Genomic DNA, 18,891 nt, shown 5'->3' on the forward strand with positions numbered 1-18,891 from the left:
CCGCGATAAGATAGCGGATATTCCCCAAAATATTGCATTACCAAGCAAGATCACTGCAGTTGTTTGCAAGGAAAGGTTACATCACATCTTAGCCGTAATTCCTCGCAAAACATGTTGTCATTCGTCCGACGTAGTTGTGGCTTACCCTCAACAGTGCCAGAGGTAACATAATAACATTGTAGTTGAAGGCATTTTGCGATTCGCTTGCCATCCATTCCCGGGCACCATTAATTACAGTCGGCAGATAGTTGCAGACAGTGTCTGACTTACAAGCTATCGACTTTTAATTCTTCAGGCTTTGAGATGGACTATTGGAATTGGAAGAAGTCTTCCCGTTGCTGGAACTAGTATCTCTAGAGGTTATGCAACAAATGGTAAATATATTATTGATGCCTCTGAGTATTGTTTTTATTTACTGAAACTTGTTAGCGCTAGCTGAAGTCATCATATCATGTCTTACTTTCAAGTAAACGTTCTTACATAAGCTTAAGCTTACAGTTACATGTTGTACAATATTTGACAAAGTTGACATGATGTTAAATATAAATGTTTACCCAGTCAAATTTCAAGCAAATTGTTGGACGTATTGTACAACGGCATTAGAACGTTTAAAGGGGAAGTATCATGGGGTTTTGGTATCTTTTGTTAAATATGGTGAAATAAGACTTTCAATCAGCTGCCAAATAATTCTAGAATGACGAGAGGAAGGAAATCAACTCAATTCTTGAAAGGAACAACTTGTGATCTGTTCTAGCGCATTTTGGAAACAAAAATGCGAGAACTTGAAAAACATTAGCCTAACATTTTTCAAGTTTCAATCCATACCGACCTACTCTGTCTCTGGCCAGAGGCACTAGTCGACAGTTTTATTGCACTAGGGTGATAATTTATAACAAAACTAGACAATTATTTCTTTGTTTCTACCTGACAGACAAACATTTTTGGGTATTGAAGTGACAGCAAATTTGCGTGATACTTCCCCTTTAACCTTGAATTAACACTGTGCAAGGGAAGTTGTCTTCATCATTAGCTCACCAAGTTCCAAGGAATATTGTTTTAGTTTTGAAGAACACCTTAAAATAATTGTATTTGGAGGTAATATTGCATTGCGGTGGTTTAGAGTCTGGTTTATTAGCCTGTTTGTCTGGTGATCAGTTTTATATGGGTTGATGAGTATAACACACGAACACATGGTGGACAAAAAGATGGACCAAGGACTATGGACTGGGTATAAATTGCAGACTTGGTATAAAATGAGGACTGCACAGTGAAGACTGGGCATAAATGGCAGATCAGGTGAAATTTTTTTTGTCCAAGAAATGTGACCTCTTGTGGTTTAACAAAGTGGCCAAGAAGAAGAAGCGTTTGTTTGTCAAATCATCGCCCTAAGAAGCAGAAGATTAATAGTTGAAACAAGTGAATGGGGACATGAGAATGTCAAAGGCTTTAACTGAGCAAGGTGGATATGAAAGTCTATCAATTTCTTGTTTGTTTAAAGTACTTTTAAGGTAACCAATTTTGGTAACTTGTGCTATTCTAAAAATAAGGAAATGTGATTTACTGAAATACTAGGGCACTTATCACTCCATTGTCTATTGTGCAGTTCCAGACAATGTCCATACTCCTCCCACGGAAAGTTTTTTGTTTTGCACCCTGCCTCCCCTAGGAAATCCCAGTTTTACTCCATACTTCGCTGCTAAAATTTTGACTTCTAAGACCCCCCCCCCTAGAAATTTCCAATGACCTTCCATGGGGTGGGTATGGATTTTTTCTGGAACTGCATTTTTAATATGGTGCCACTGAATGCAGTTTTGACTTTGTCTTTAATTGGTGGTTATGTGTGTTCTTCTCAAGGTGAAGTGGATCTTGTGGTGATTGGTTCTGGTCCTGGTGGATATGTAGCATCAATCAAAGCAGCGCAGCTTGGGTTGAAGGTCTGTATCAAAGGAAAGATTTCAATGTCTTTAAAGTAATCAAGATTCTGATAAAGGCCTGTTCTTCTACATGTACGTATGCCCACCTAGGTCGGTGTTAGGGGTTAAGTATATGTTGAGCTTCAAAATTTTTTGGTTAAAAAATGTTCAAACCAGTTTGAATTTTATTTCCCTTTGTCTTGGATAATGAATACTACGCAAAGGAAAAGAAAGATTAAACTGGTTTGAAAAAATTTAAACCAAAAAGTATTTAAGCCACATCATACATACACACACCATGATTGGTCAGTGCTAGTATTAGCAAAGCTCTTGTTTGAATATTCAGGTACAGCTGTATATAATTATGTATTTTAGAGGGGATGCTTAAGGCTTTTATTTTGTTTGCACAAGTTAGCAAGCCATAATTATTGACAATCACCTTTGATATACCACAATGTCAGTTACTATTATAAATAAAGGCTCATGTGATTCCATCTCCTGTTAATGTCAAGGTTCTAAGTCTTGACTTACTTCTATTCATAGACGGTATGTGTCGAAAAAGAAAAATCTCTGGGAGGAACATGTCTAAATGTTGGCTGCATTCCATCAAAGGTAAACAACCTCTTCAGTCACCATTTATCTTATTTTTAATTTGTTTGAGGTCCTTTAATTTAAGAACCTCTTAGAGATGACCTCATTTCCTTGGATTCAGTGCCTAGGCACCTTGCACGTTATGTATCAGGCAAGACAGTAATGAGGTTGTAGAGACTGAAAATTAGTCACTAGGCTTCCAAAAAATTTCCCACTGCCAACAGTGCCAAAGATGTGCCAGTGAGAGCTTTTGTACAACTTGTATAGGTACTTGATGTACCATTTTGTGTCTTACTTGAGGTACATTTTCAATTGCCAAGTTTGAGCAGCATCATTCCAATATTTCCCAAGATATTCGTGATTTTGTGATTTATCTTTGTGCTGAGGTGATTTGTGACGTCATCACTCTTTGATCAAAACTTGAATATCTCTGGAAAGTGAGGAAAAACGCAGTTAATGGAACGTGACGCCCTTAGCCCCAGGGGGCATCTCTACCTACTGTACTTTAGACTTATCACTGTATCATTGTCACGTTGGTCAATAGTCACATTGTAATATGTTGCGACATTGTCTGGAGACAAGTTAGTTCCCTTTTTCTGTATGGCTAAACCAGTGAATGGTGCATTCATGTCTGGTTTGCTATGATGTAAAGTCTATCATAAGCATAGTACAACCCTGGCCATTTGCCCTGACATTGAACGCTGTCTAGCTTTAAATGTGTGATAGAAGGTTCTAAGTCACACTTGGTTACGACATGGTTTTATCTACTGTTACGCTGTAAAAATGTACCCTTCCTCCCTCCCTTTGGGGGTTGATCTGTGATATAACAAATAAACTTGGGGATGCCTATTAGAGTTTGCGCTTCGGTTAAGTCTGCGTAGCGACTTCCCCAAGCTAAGTTCTCTAGTTCATTTCAATGACTTTTGGTAATATTGACCTGCCAATACTCCGGTCCGACCCAGCAGTGCTGGAGAGATAGGTGAGGCATAATAGGTCATTCAGTTAATTAGGTTTGCGCGTTGCTGGCCTAGATGGCAGCTCGTAGCGCTCTAGTTTTGCGACCTGCCAATACTCTTCTTGGAGTGGCGCTGCTGGCCTAGCTGTGCTGCTGTTGCAGTGCGTTGTTGTGTTTTGTTGTTGTTGGCCTAGGTGCAGCTGGAAGTGCCAGAGAAGTGAGGCCTTAAAATGGTCACGCAATAGAAGTCGCCAGTCACGCCAATCGCCGAGCGGTGTCCCCCAGATTAATGCCAAACGTGTCTAGTGGTCCTTACTTTAGTTTATTACTCTACGTTTCATTAAAGCTTGTGTGTTTGGATATATTAAACGGAACAGTGACATTAACTTTGTGCTGAGGTGATTTGTGACGTCATCACTCTTTGATCAAAACTTGAATATCTCTGGAAAGCGAGGAAATATTTCGGAAAATAATGAAAATGCTATTATTTGTCACTTTGAAAGGCCCTTGAAAATGGCATAATTTATTTTTTACTTCATAGGCACTATAAGTGATTTCCCACTGTAATAAAGAAAGGTTAATTTTTTCATAAGATAACACTTTTTTAATTGTCTTTTTTTTGCAGGCGTTGTTAAATAATTCACACTTGTATCATCAAGCTGTTACTGCAGATTTCAAAAACAGAGGAATAGAGGGTGAGTAAATGATGATTATACCATTATGATTGAAAAAAAGGTCTTTCGTTTGGTATCCTAGTGTATTATTATAAAACATTAAAAAAAACATGACCTGCAAATTTAAGAGGCAAATATGAATATATGAAACATTATATATTGAACTGCGGATGAAAGATGAAATAGAAGAAAGATCCTCGCAGTTAGTACGCAACTTAAGCAGTTGTGAAAAGAAAGCCTGAAAAAATTCAGGCTTGAACGGGATTCGAACCCATGACCTCTGCGATGCCGGTGCAGTGCTCTACCAACTGAGCTATCAAGCCAACTGGGAGCTGGTCATATTGTGAGTTTGTAATATACCCTCAAGTGAAGGATGAATAAACAAATATGAATAAATGAAACATCATATATTGAACTGCGGATGAAAGATTACATATTAAGCAGTTGCAAAAAGAAAGCCTGAACTTTTTCAGGCTTTCTTTTCGCAACTGCTTAAGTTGCGTACTAACTGCGAGGATCTTTCTTCTATCTAAATTTAAGAGGATTTGAAATTACACGGTTGCCCGTCAATATATGTATGATGCACTGTATGAATTGTATCAAAACATTTTTACTCAGAGCATCAACGATTTATAATTTATTGTGAAAGTTTAATGTTTTAATTAATTTTATATTTGCTTCATTTGTTGTTGTAGTGGGTGAAGTAAAATTAAATCTAGAGAAAATGATGGAACAGAAGTCAACAGCTGTAAAGACACTTACAAATGGAATAGCGCATTTGTTTAAACAGAACAAGGTAAAATATATTTGAAATCTTTTAATAAAATGGGTTTTTTTCAGGTATTATAATCAAACATGAGCAATCTGAGTGTTTCAACCAACTTCCAAACATACACTGAGAAGCGTGTTGAAAAAATGAATTACAGGCTAGTTAATTTTTTTTCCAACCAACTTTGAGGTGTTTGAAAATCAATTCTCAACTCATTAATAATTCATTGAGAGAAAACAAAGAAAATCACTACCATGACCGTGGTTTGGATATGTGATCCTAATTACCATAAAATTTTGCCAACTTTAGCCTTGAATTTCTCCAAGAATTATTGATTATTTGAGAAGCCATATCAAACACTCGAAAGTGTGTTTCATCAGATATCCAAACACCTCGAAGTCGTTTAAAAAAACTTGGCTGCGCCTCGTTTTTTCAACCTACTTTTCAGTGTTTGGATATCTGATGAAACAGACCTTCTCGTGTTTGATATATTACATGAAACACTCATTTGGGTGTGTGAATGATAGAACTTCTCAAACCATTAATAATTCTTGATAAAATTCATAGCAAAAGTTCAGCAAACCTTACATTTCCATTAGCCTCTCAACCTCAAACCATGCATTGTATCAGAGTGCAAGAAGGGTGACAGCAAAATGATGAGAGCAAAATGTTTGAATTCCCTTTCAGCCTAGTAATGACCTATGAAGCTCTGATTCTCAAGATTTAACGCAATCTTGCCTGTAAAGTACTGATTGAATTATGATTCCTTTTCTGTGACTCTCAGAATCAAACAATCTGTACTCCAGCCTATACCTCATGCCATCTAATGACCAACATTGATATATCAATAGAGTTTATGTTCGCGGGCGTAAATATGTTTTTGGCCCGACTCAAATGAGTTCTGAGAATAGATATCATTCAGAGGGCATTCACAAAAGGAAGCAAAGACAGTACAGTAAGCGATTGCGATATCCTCTGTGAACGCTGCCGGAATCGCGTCGGCGTTTATTTTATTGTGCAAAAGCTTTCATTGTCACAAAAACTTAAAACTTTGGCAGAACACGGCAAAATTTGTCAAAAGAATCTTTGCTTTAACCCTTTCCCGTCCGAGGGAAATGGCGAATTTTTCTAAATCGCTAACTATGAACTGGGAGACCACATGTCATATACCATTTAAATGGTATTTTCTGGAGCGTGCTATAAATCACACCAACAGAGATGGAGGAGGTCACATATGAGAGTGAGAAAAGTCCAAAACGAAAGAAGAAAAACATTGAAAATTTTCTTATTCGTTGTACATACTGGGTATCCCCCTAAACTATAGCTTAATGTACAGCTCTCAGTGCATTGCTTGTTGTAAGATATCAACTGGACCCTTAACGTACAAAGGAAAAAAAATCCAAAAGTTTGAGGGGTGGTAAATCAAGTCTCATATAGGAGGGGGGCATGATTTTATGCCTTCAATTTATAGATCTTTCAAAGATCTTTTGGTTGTGCAAATTTCACACAAATTGACCAAATACTGAGCTCATAATTGCGTCTTGTGCCATATGGCACTCTTGGTCGGGAAAGGGTTAAAGTTTTCAAAAGGAAAATAACAGAATTTTGTAAACAGCGAAGAAATAGTCACTTACGACTGTTAAAATTAATTGTGCAATTGCTTATTTAAACTAAGCGGGTTTCGCTCAAAGAAGACAAATTGCACTGACTCGCCCCGGCCATGGAGCTACTACTGGCATTATTTCCACCATCGCCCACAGTTTCTGTATTAAAGTCCTCTTCATCTAGCTCAGACGACTGGGAATTTGCTTCTTCGTTAGGTTTTCCATTGATTTTGTAGCTCAAAACAATTTCTTTGCAGATGGCAGCGCTTCCAGTCAAACAAGTAAGAAAACGGCGCGAACAGTTGAATGGCTTCCAGTTCTTATTGGCTGGCTACATTATTTTCTCCTTTCTTATTGGTTCACATTTTAGCCCAATGAATTCTTCATTTTAGCCCGTGAAATACGCCGCAATGCCTGATGAAATTATTATAATGGTTGTTATTTTATAGTTTTTATTTGCGTTAATGAATTTATTATTTAATAAGCAAGTAAAGGATGTTATTACATGACTGTATGTCTGCATCATTGCAGGTTACTCAGGTGAGTGGACATGGTTCAATTTCTGGACCAAATGAGGTGAGTTCCATAAATCCTGATTATTTTATAATTAGTACAATAGTTGATTTTGTTGACACAAGGTATTTTTGTATGATTATGGGATTATACTTGAGTTAGTTTCCCAGACTGAAGATTGGTTTTGATTGGTGGAGTTCAATCCACTGTGCTGGCCTCTCTTAGTTGTCTCCTTGACAGCAGTAAAAAATGCAATTACAATCATCTTGTTGTTTTTCCACTACAAAAATAATTGAAGCCGGCATAACCAACCTACAGGTGTACAGTATGTCATGTTTCATGAGATCGCTTTTTGTTGTTGTAGCTCAGATTCACCATAGCTTTTGTATGTGGCCTTGAATTCGAATGAGATTAGATTTGGACAAACATTTAAGAATAAAAATTGGCAATAAGAGTTTTGCACAATGTAAATGTAAATGCTTAATCACTTCACACCGCTCACCGCATACATTAGACTGTTTGAACTTTATTTTTGTCACTTGAACATGAAGATGTCATGGTCTTGAATTTGTTCAGGAAATGTTGCTCCAATGTTTTATCTGTTGCTCTATGCTTTGTTAAATGTGATCAATAAAAACAGAAATCTTGCCATAATCATAGGATTTTATTGTAAACGAGCACAAAACAGTGGATAAAACATGGGAGCAACATTTCTTGAAGGAATTTAAGGCCACCTGCAAAAACTCCAGTGAGTCTGAGCTAAAACAACAAAAAAGCAATCTGAATTGCGACATACAGGTACATGTTGTTCAGTTATACAATGATCCCTTCAATTACAATAAATTATTGTTAGTAATAACCTTTTGTTGTGTTTGTTATTTTAGGTGACAGTGCATAAAGACGATGGAAGTACAGAAGTGATTCAGACCAAAAATATCATGATAGCCACTGGATCTGAAGTTACCCCTTTCCCTGGAACTGAGGTAGGATTTAATTTAACCAACTATGTGAGTACAGTCGACTCCCGATAATTCGAACCCCTGCTAACTCAAACCTCACGCTAACTCGAGCCTCAGGTCATTTTCTATATAATTTTACCCTCGAAAACTCGAGCTCCCGATAACTTCAATTTCCATTGAAGGTTCGAGTTATCGGAAGTCGACTGTATTTTAAACTGCATTTCAGTTAAGGTTACCATACACTTCTGGTCATTTGGTAAAGTACAATATAGCTCTACACTGTTGATTGATATTAATAATTAAGATTTGGAACATTCTTTCTTAATTTGCGTGAATGTCTTTCATAATGAAACATTGTTGTGCACACTGTAAGTAAACAGAGTCTTAAAATCTTAATGCGATCAACATTAAATGGGAGAGGTGGAGTTAACTACATTTTTTTTTTTAATATTTATTTAAAGTAACACATCTTTAACAAATTACACGTATCGCAAATTACAAATTGCAACGACAAAGTACTCTGCTATGGCCTCCGATATTACAATATACATTGCTTATTTACACCAGGAGTTAACTACATGCACAAACTGTTTCAAGGTTTTTGGCCTACATTGTAGCTTTCAGCAATGAGGAAGGATCAGTAGCATGATTTCATTAGCACCATATAAATCATAAATCATAATAAATTTTTTCCCTTTTGTCTCATACTAATTAAAAGATAAACAAGACAAGAGCAAAGAACTAAAAAAATTGTACATTTACATTCAGCAAATTAATAAAATTGATTGATTCGTTATTGAATTTTATCTGCAACGTTACAATGTATATTTGCCAGTCAGCAATGAAATACATGTAGCTCAAGTGATGGACAGCAAAAATTGCTGGATTGCAGTGTGATAGAATGCATGCACTTCCCTTACGCTTGTGCAGAGTCAGGCTTCACTCTGAAGTATGGAGAGGAGCTGCTTACAGACTTATTAGCTGATCAGAAACTCCATTTAGTACTATCCTCATAGGCTCAATTTCCAGCCGCTGTTCGGGAAACGAGCGGACTCAAGAGAGCGGCGGAAATTGAGCCTAACTATCTCATTGCTATAACTTAACTTACTCTTTCTACAGATTGATGAAAAAGTAGTAATTTCTTCCACGGGTGCTCTGTCTCTGAACAGAGTGCCAGAGAAATTGATCTTGATTGGCGCTGGCGTGATTGGTGTTGAATTGGTGGGTGTGCCATTGTGTTCACTAGTTTATTAATTTTGCATGAATATAAACCATGATAGTTAAATTATAAACTGATCTCAAACAGTTGAACATCTTTTGTCAAAATTTCTCTTAAAAGCAGACAAGTATATCAAAAGCAGATACCCTGTTATTAGATGCACTGCTGTTTCTGATCTCATTTGAACAGATGCGATGACAAACCTGTGTGGCTTAGATCCTTGACTGAATTGGAATTTTATTAAATTAAATGTTGTAAACCACATAACTACAGTATTACACATGTATGTTTTGGACTCTGGCCCCATTTTTTAAAAAGCAAGTACACATATCACTGGAACAGCCCTGCTCTCATTACTTACAGAAATTTTAGAACTGCCAAATGATAAAAAGGTGTCCTGTTTAACCAGAGACTGTCACAAACTGGTTTGTTGTTCTATTTTAGGGTTCTGTTTGGTCCAGACTGGGCTCACAAGTAACTGCTGTTGAGTTCTTAGGTCATATTGGTGGCCTAGGCATTGATGCTGAAGTCTCGTAAGTCACAGTAGGAAGTATTTTCAAGACAGAGAGATGCTTGAGACAGCAGAAGCTTGAGATAGCCCATGATAAATAATAAAGTTCATCACTGACCAATTTTTTGAACCTCCTAGCGAAACTGAATTTGCATGGTTGGAAAAATCAGGGTTTCCAAAAATTGGGGATAAAAATCTTACCGAAGTAAATCCAAAGTAATAACTTTTGGTTCGAAGGATCGGGAGTTTCAAAAAATCGAGGGTTCAAATAATCAAGATCCCACTGTACTTTAACTACTGTGTAGAGCAGTACATGCACAATAACACACACTGTATTATAAACTAGTAATAATCAAAGATTAGGGAGTGTGTTTGATGATCTCAATCCCAGGTTCTCTCTCCTTTGCCACGTTGGTGATGATGTTATCTGCCCCTGCAAAATCTGCGGGGGATGCCAGATATATGCGTCCCAAGATCCATTAATTCATCGATCGATTGTCCCATACAATCTTGACTCCAATCTGTGTTAGGGGTGTGATCTTTCTATGTTGAATGTAATTATGTAATAAGTTTTGTGCTCAGCATAGTAAGGGGTTTGAGGTAACCAAACTAATGAAATAAGTAAAATACAACAGTTCAGCTATATGGGTACTATCAATACAATAAGATTTCTTATTTTGTGTTTATTGTTTCTGTGATAAATGAGGGAATTCTAAGAAACGGCCTTGTGACGTTGGGGTTAAAACTGGCTTCTTTTTGTTTTGTTAGGAAAAATTTCCAGAGAATTTTACAAAAACAAGGCATGAAGTTCAAACTGAACACTAAAGTCACAAGTAAGTACATTATATCATAGACTGGTTCATTCAGGAGTGGCTGCAAATTTCCCAAAAAAGAACTAAAATTATTTTGCAACATTTGTTGCTAACCAACAGTGACATGATCTGGAGCTCATGGTCATTAGGGAACTTAAGCAGCAGCAGCGGCAATGCCAACAAAATAATTGTCACTTGAGAATATAACTTTAGTTTATTTGAGCTACTTCGCGCTTATTTCAACTCGTTCAACTTCTACAGAAAAGGTGAACTACCCAGGAACCAAAATGGTAGGGGTGATGTTCAAGTTAAGAAACAGAATGGAAAATTCACCATTGTGTGCTCACGTTCCCCATGAAAACTTGAATTGGTCATTTCATGCTGCTTTGCAGAAGACGGCAAAGAAATGTTCCAAAATTTTAAAACACAAATGCAGAGGGATTGTTTTTCGTCATTAAGCCTTTTGTTTTTCAGTGCTGTCATTGCTGTTGCCATTGTCCTTGCTTAAGTTTCCTATTTCTTAATACTTAGCCTAACCCTCTAAGCCTCCAATACTGACCAGCATGGAATGTCGCCTTACAGTGTCACTACTTGACTGTAGACTGTTCACAGTCCCCTATTTTTCTGTGGGATTTTCGAGACTCGTACACTTTGATCGAACTACCGCCAGTTCGACCGAAGTGTATGAGTCTCGAAAATCCCACGGAAAAACAGGCCAATGATAGAATGTTTCAATTCTTCAAAAAATTCTCCCAACTAGAGAACAATAAGAAGGTTATACACATGTGTTGACATTGGAAATTAAAGGGATCAAACTCTTTCCTCATGACTGAAGTGGTGTTCTTTAACCCTTTAACCCCTAATTTATCAAATAAAAAATTCTCCTATGTTGTCCCCATACTTTTCTTTTAAAAGTACTGGGGAGAAGTTATTAAAATATCAAGAAAATTCACCTTGGGTGATCATATCCTTAATTCTCATGACCTCACGGATTGAATAAGCATTGATATTACAAGAAGAAATTTCATGCTGATCACTGTTAGGGCTTAAAGGGTTAATGTGCTGTACCTTCAGTTGGTGACTCGAACTTTTGAGTCTATATTTACATGTAGCATTATACTGTTACTGTTTATGATGCTGCACAAAGTTGTGCTAACATTTGAGTCTGTGGATGAAATCCTTAAGTGTGACCATTGCTACCGAGCGGTACTTTCTTGTGGTGCTGTTTATTATGGACTGAGGTGGTGATACTAAATTTTAGTCTGTGGGCAAAGCCTCAAAGGGTGGCATTAAAGTAAAAGCGGCTCAGTTTGTTACTTTCTTTTGGGGCTGGTTGTTGCTTGATATTTGAAAGAGGATTTCTTTTCTTGTTTCAATCTTACCCACACTTCAGAATGAATGGGTTAAGCCTATGAATCAAAACTTCAGTAGTGTTGGGGAAGATTTAATTGCCATAGTTAAAACTTTTTCTGTTAGCTTTGTAGTAACAGAATGGGGCTTACTTTCAGGTGCAACCAGAACAGCGGATGGCATCAAAGTTAGGTAAGGAACATGCCTGGTGAAGGAAGGTCAAGTTTAATTTAAATCCACATTATTATCACGATAATATTATGTTTGTGGAGGAATAGTGCGTTGATTGTTTTCCTCCGAAGTTGAGTGATTTCAGGTCATTGTGTCTATCTCTGAACTGTTCCCTCAAACAGTCTTAAGAAGCTACTATGTTGATATCATTAGGATCATCTACCTTGTTTGTAAACAGTAGAGTTAAACACTCCTCAAACCCAGGTGTATAAACCATGATTTGAGAAACTGACACGTTTTTGAGCCCTGAGTGACATTTACGGAAGGACCACCACGGGGAAACCACAAAAGTTGAGAAATAAGATTAAGTTGTCAGCTAACATTGTTCGTTTCTTTGTGGTTTCTTTGACAGCACTGTAGTCCTGTGCTTAGCTGTTTTGTGCGTGAGCGGATCTGAGCTTTTCTGATTATAACCACAGGAAACCAACAACAAAAGCTGATAACTTAATCTTATTTCTCAACTTTTGTGGTTGCCCTGTGGGACCACCTTATTTATTCTCAGTTCTGCTCATTGCCACGCAACTTGCAAGTGTTTATATTCCTGTTGCCTTTTCATTCCAGTGTGGAGTCAGCTAAGGATGGCTCTAAAAAGGAAGAGGTATGTCAGTCAAATAATTATCGTTTTTATTTTTTTAGCTTTGCCATGTGAACATAAATTGCGAAGACAGAAATTGAAAATTAAGTGGTGGTTAGATTATTTGCATTTGATGCTTTGTTATTTAAGAAAATAGCAGTGCTGTTGTTGTTCTGGCACTTGAAATACAGGCATGTCAAGACGATTTTGTTTTACTCCACAGCTTGAAGGAGATGTTCTTTTAGTTTGTGTAGGAAGACGGCCATACACCGAAAGATTAGGACTAGAGGTAAGCACAGTAGACTTCGGACGTTTTCGAAAGGCGCGAAGCGCCGTAAGCGTGATCCTCGCGAGTGAAGCGCGCGAGCCTCACACGCCCGCAGTCCCCATTCTCCCTCGCCGTTTTTAGACTCGCTCCAGACCTTTCGTTCGAATATTGACAGTCGCTCGCGTTCGCAAAAAATACGACTGTTTTGCAGTTTATAAGCACAGCAGTGTTTTTTTTAGATCCATGAGCTTGGAGTTGACCTTTAACGGTAAATTGAGCGTTTTCTTTTCTTTTTGCTAGTTCAAGCAGCTGAGTTATTTTTTTCATTTGTGCCATTGTTAGTTATTGTTAGATTGCGAGCAGTCATACTGTTTTCCTCAGATCGCGCGTGCAAAGTGATGGTAAAAATTATGCAAATTGGAAAATTGAACGAGGAGGGATTGGAGAGAGGGAGGAAAAGCTTTCTTCTTCCTTCCCTCCACGCCCACGTTTCTCGCGGTCTCATCTCGCCGCGCGTGAGATCCATCGCGCGCTACAGAACTTAAGAGAAGAAGGAGACAGCTCGCAGTGAATGCCATTGTTAACCTCGGAACTCACCTGCCTGTATTTTTTGCCTTTCTTGTCATGTCGTCGTAGAAACTTTCTCAGCTGGCTCTGCCGTACCAATAGTTAAAACGTCATCAAAAAATGACGGGCATTAATTCTAGAATGCTGCTTTCAGTTTCCTTGGTCTACTATCTCTTGTGTTTATGTTATTTTTGGGTGTTTCCTTGTAGAAAGTTGGCATTCCAGTAGATGCGCAAGGCCGAGTCATTGTCAATGAAAGATTTCAGACCAATGTTCCAAGGTGAGTCACTGGTTTCTTTACCATGAGTTGACTCACGCTGACTGTAAGACCCGTGCGTTCGATTGACCTTATTCCGGAATAGGGGGGGATACATACAATGATTACTATAAATCCCTCGTAAGAGGTTTTTGGAGTCGCTGGGACGCAAAATGGCTCTTAAATTATCGTGTATCAGCGAATGTTAATAGATACGTCTTCCCAAATTTACCCGAAAAGAGAAATCTAACAGCTATTCCGCTTATTCTTATCCCGGAATGCGGTGAATCGAACGCGACCTGAAAGGATTTCAACTCCTCCTTGGAGGGGTGGTATAGTGCGCTGCAGGGTAGCACCGTGAGGTTTTACGAGACGTTTATTTTAATAATTTTCAAGTTTCAAGTTTATTAAAAAATTGAAAAATTTAGCAAAAAAGAGAGACTGGCCCGCAGGTAGCGAGAGCTAAACTAGGCGGGCCAGACTTAGAACTGTTTAAGGAGAAAATTAATATTATTACAGTTATTACGATCAAAGACAGAACAAATCAAAGTCCCCTTCAGTAAATATTACTAGATCGAGGGCATGCGCACACGTTGGACGAGTTTCTTCGAATCACTACGCTGCTCTTTAAGCTTGGGTTGAGCTCTCCTTAGCGGTTGGGTATCCTGTTCTAGTTGGTCAATTACGTCATCGTTGGGACCTGTGGACCTTCTCCCGTGTAGTAAATGCAACAAAACAGCAGCTGCCGGCGATTTAACCTCGTTGATGTTTCTATCGATGTGACCACTAAACCAAATCTATGTTTCATGAGTGTCTTTTCTTCAGTAAAGGCCACAGTTCTGAGTAAAATTCTGTTTGTTTCAGTATATACGCTATTGGTGACTGTATTCACGGACCCATGCTGGCACACAAGGCCGAAGATGAAGGTGAGTTTAGCGCGAATTACTTCTTGAAAGTCATGCATGCATGTGGTAAATGGTTTGAACCCAGGTGCCTGTTTCTCATAAGTCCCGCCGGATCATATATCGGGCCCAAAAACAAGTCAAAGGCTGATTTACACGCACCAATTAATGGGACGGATTTGGTCCAATCTGGCAAAGAAAATGAGTGAGTGGACGAAAATCGGCCTGGTTTGTAAACATCTGTGGCAGTGCTACAGATTTTTTTTTATTATTTATTTAATCCGGCTGATTCCTATGCACCCCGCGCTACACCAACAGAGAAAGAAGTCGGCCAACAAATTGGCACCTTGGTTCAAACCATTTATACTATCTACTGACGTTCCACAATTCACTTGACTCTGAAGATGACTTCCGTTCAGGTTGCCGGTCGAAACGTCAGTCAATGTCACTTCAAACAGTCCTTCTCAGGACTAAACTCACTCTGGTGATCACAATTTTATAACTGAATACGTGGTTATGACATAACTCCTGGGTTCAAACCTTTTACAGTTGTAACGTGTGAACTGGCCTTCCTGTGCGCGATGTTCGTTAACTTTTAGAAACGAGCTCCAGGAATCTAAGTAGTCCGTCTAGCGTGACGGTGTGGTCCGAGGAAGACTGTTGTTGGTGACATTCACTGATGTTTAGTCACCCTGAGAGCAAAAGTCATCTAAGAATCACTAGGATTGTGTATCATTAGTGGTATTTTTGTCAGCTCATGTTATTGGTTTGATCGGTCAGTTAAACTGTGATGTTAGTTGCTCTGAAGTCTCCTTGGTCAGTCCGGCTTTACAGTTTCGTTTTGTTTGTTGTTAATCTAATGCACACGGTGTTTGTCAAATTTTCAGTTGTTGTTGATAAGCGGTTCATAGGGTACCATACTGACTCCCGCGTAAAAGAGGGTTGACTCAAGATTGTCTATCTACCAAATGTTTTAAAAAAGAAAAGAAAAAAAATTAACTAATGCTAATGACTTAAGGATAATTGTGCTGTTTTTCCCCCAGGTATAATTTGCGTAGAGGGTATTGCTGGCGGTGCAGTCCACATTGATTACAACTGTGTACCAAATGTGATTTACACGCACCCTGAAGTGGCTTGGGTTGGGAAAACTGAAGAAATGCTCAAAGAAGAGGTAAGAGTTTTTCAGTTATTACCACGAGAAGCGTAAGACCTCAGGATTTCCCGTTCCAAAGTTCTTAAAGGGGCTGGGCCCTAGCTTACACATTGCTGAAATTGCGTTATATGAAGAAATGAACCCCATCGCCAGAAAGATCACATATAAATTAGCAAGTCTACCAAGCTTGGTTATGTTTCAATACGTGGTAACCTGGCTGAGACCTAGCTGTCAAAGGTTGCCCAAATTCCATACAATGTCTTTAATTCAGAGATGACGTTCCTCAAATCCATACAAAGTCTCTAATTTTTCTACGACTTCTACATGGTTGCAATCTATCGACAGAACCTCAAACTTGGTAAACTGGACTAATTTTAATGTGATTTTTTTCATGTAATGGACTCCAATTTCTGGAACAGGAGAGTTCCGCTCTGCTATAATCAGAATTTCAAATCTGCCCTGTTGTTCATTTTTAGGGTGTGGCTTACAAGGTTGGAAAGTTCCCTCTCTCTGCAAACAGTCGCGCACGAACAAATGCCGATATCGACGGCATGGTGAAGGTTTTGAGTGACAAGGAGACAGACCGACTTCTGGGATGCCATATGATCACACCAGCTGCTGGCGAGATGATCAATGAGGCTGCGCTTGCAATGGAGTATGGGGCGTCAAGCGAGGACATCGCGCGTGTGTGCCACGCTCACCCGGTATGAACTTCACGAAGTAGTTTAATAACTGCTAAGTTACTTTATTATATCTCTCAGTTAGTACGCGTGGTGTGATTGGTCAATTTTGCGGGCCGTATTTCACTGTACGGCCTGCTAAATTTCCCTTGACTTCAACTAGTTTCCTTTCCCGCGCGCCCGATTAGCCTCAAAGATATAATAAATATCTTACTAACCTCGTTTTCTCGGTCCGTACTGTAAGTTACGGATCCTCGTTTTTTCCCGTTGATTTATGGCGCCGCGGAGAGCTTGGGCCATAAATCAACGGGAAAAACTCGGTCTGTAACTTACAGTACAGACCTCGTACTCGGATGGTAGAAAGAGGTATGTATTTTCGTCTTTGAAATTGTTTTAGCGAGTCGGGGAGTGTTTTCCTTCACTGGGCTTAACCCTTTAACCCCTAAAGCAAAACGACGTTTTCTCCAGATCCAAGACTACAAACTCAATGTCCATGTATGATATACCATTTTAAAGCTACTCAGGAGTGTATTTCATAACTGATATAATTATGAGTAAGAAAAGTTATGGCTTTGAGATAAATGGCCTTAAAACGCAAAAATTTAAAACTTCAAAAACGCCCCAATCCTTGTGTATATTAGGTATACCCCTAAACTATAGCTTATTTTTCAGGTCTCAACATCTTCATTTATGTGAGAGATGTCTTAAGACCCACAACTTCTAGGGGAAAAAAGTTGAAAAGTTATAGGGGTGGTCAACCATATCACATATAGGAGGGGGTTAAGTTTTTATCATTTTAATGAGTAGATCTTCACAAGACCATCTTGGTGTCAAAAATTCATAGAAATCTGTCAAATACTGACAGAGTTATGGCATTATGTGCCAAATGGCACTCTTAGGGATTAAAGGGTTAATAACAGCCACAATGACGTGAAGGGCAGCAGTGTTAGCACGGCTTGGTAAATCGCGTAGTTCTGCAAAGATTTACCCTCCGATCAGACTTGGAGGAGGGCCTCTAGGCAACGAACTGAAGGCCAGAACCCTTGAAGCAATTCCTAGAAGCTGCCTTCAAGTTCATCTCTCGTATAAGAAAATTGCTATCCACTACAACCACTGAGACTCTAGTCCACGCTTTTATAACCTCCAAGTTGGATCACTGTAACTCTCTCTTATACAATGTTCCGAAATATGTCATTAAACAGCTTCAGTCAGTACAGAATGCCGCGGCTCGACTGATCACAGGCTCTCGCAAGTATGACCACATAACCCCTATTTTATTTGAACTCCACTGGCTTCCAGTTTCCGAGCGAATCAAATTCAAAATAATTCTGCTCACCCACAAAGCTCTTCACCAACAGTCCCCCATCTACATACAAGACCTGATACGCCGCTATACAACTTCAAGAACGCTCCGATCGTCGTCTGACGCATTTCGCCTATGTCATATCAACCATAATCTAAAGTCGTATGGCTCCAGAGCTTTCGCTGTTTCGGCCCCAGAACTCTGGAACAAACTACCTATCGACATCCGTAATTGCGACAATTTAAATGTTTTTAAACGTAAACTTAAGACTCATCTTTTTTCGAATTATTTTAAACAAATATGATTTTTACTTTGTAAAGCGCTTAGAACAGAACTGGATAAGCGCTATATAAGTAGTTATTATTATTATTATTATTGGCTAGTTGATTGCGATTTAAGTGCATGTGCGAAAACTTGGGGTTAAAAGTGCTCAGGGTTTGGCTGGCTTCGCTGTAAAATGTCTTATTCCTAATAACCCCATTTTTTGTTTTCGTTGCAGACGGTATCAGAAGCGTTTAGAGAAGCTAACATCGCCTCTTATGCAGGAAAAGCTATCAACTTTTAGATTACAAACGCTCCAAGAAGATGACCCAGTGGAAACTTCGCATATTTTCTGGTCATAGGAATTAACAATAAACGATCAGACTGACGCCAGGGAAGACGTTGTACAGATTCTTTTTATGTTCAAAGCTTCCAATGTATCGCAGAAGACAAGCTCGTGACACTAATTCATGTTGAATGTTATTTTAAAAATACCTGGCCCCAGTTGCTCGAAGAGCGGATAACTTTATCCAGCGGAAAAGTCGCTTTCCTGCGGATAAATTGTATTAGTTGGAGTACATTTTATCCGCTAGCGATTTATCCATTGGATACGGCTATCCGCTTTTTGAACAAATGGGGCCTGGTAAGGAAGTAAAGTTTTTATCGGTGAGAATAAAGGAAAGGAATTTACTTGAGAGTTTGGGTGTTTCTCTCTTCTTGAACCTAGTCAATTGCGACATGCGTTTTGCTCCGGGCAGTACCATGAAACTATGTACCGGAGGGCCGGGCCGTGGGCCGTGGTGGTCAGTGAACGCTGATCGTAGAC

The 18,891-nt window shown here is 38.8% G+C and overlaps 1 protein-coding gene and 1 long non-coding RNA gene across 2 annotated transcripts; both read left to right on the forward strand.

Moving 5' to 3' along the window:
• The first annotated feature begins 9 nt into the window (after positions 1 to 9).
• LOC146451745 (dihydrolipoyl dehydrogenase, mitochondrial-like) lies at positions 10 to 18,760 on the forward strand. Its single transcript, XM_085098815.1, has 19 exons — positions 10 to 162; positions 296 to 374; positions 1,855 to 1,934; positions 2,457 to 2,525; positions 4,085 to 4,154; positions 4,829 to 4,929; positions 7,038 to 7,082; positions 7,904 to 8,002; positions 9,098 to 9,199; positions 9,642 to 9,730; positions 10,477 to 10,541; positions 12,029 to 12,062; positions 12,663 to 12,699; positions 12,899 to 12,964; positions 13,720 to 13,790; positions 14,631 to 14,692; positions 15,712 to 15,839; positions 16,298 to 16,525; positions 18,304 to 18,760. The coding sequence occupies exons 1-19, from the start codon at positions 112 to 114 to the stop codon at positions 18,367 to 18,369; spliced, it is 1,542 nt and encodes a 513-aa protein (XP_084954941.1). The 5' UTR covers positions 10 to 111; the 3' UTR covers positions 18,370 to 18,760.
• On the forward strand, positions 3,014 to 3,690 carry LOC146451746 (uncharacterized). The gene is made up of 2 exons (XR_014859997.1): positions 3,014 to 3,281; positions 3,360 to 3,690. It is a non-coding gene; the product is annotated as an uncharacterized LOC146451746 (long non-coding RNA).
• Positions 18,761 to 18,891: the final 131 nt, after the last annotated feature.

This window comes from Pavona decussata, unplaced genomic scaffold, assembly GCF_977016875.1.
Source record: "Pavona decussata unplaced genomic scaffold, jaPavDecu1.1 SCAFFOLD_386, whole genome shotgun sequence".
NCBI classification, from domain to species: Eukaryota; Metazoa; Cnidaria; class Anthozoa; order Scleractinia; family Agariciidae; genus Pavona; species Pavona decussata.

What these genes read in the sequence shown, in the direction of transcription:
- LOC146451745 (XM_085098815.1), top strand. Translation starts at nt 112, where the DNA reads ATGTTGTCATTCGTCCGACGTAGTTGTGGCTTACCCTCAACAGTGCCA. An exon ending in GGCATTGATGCTGAAGTCTC is followed by an intron (nt 9,731 to 10,476) that starts GTAAGTCACAGT and finishes TTGTTTTGTTAG; the next exon opens with GAAAAATTTCCAGAGAATTT. An exon ending in GTGTGTGCCACGCTCACCCG is followed by an intron (nt 16,526 to 18,303) that starts GTATGAACTTCA and finishes TTTTCGTTGCAG; the next exon opens with ACGGTATCAGAAGCGTTTAG.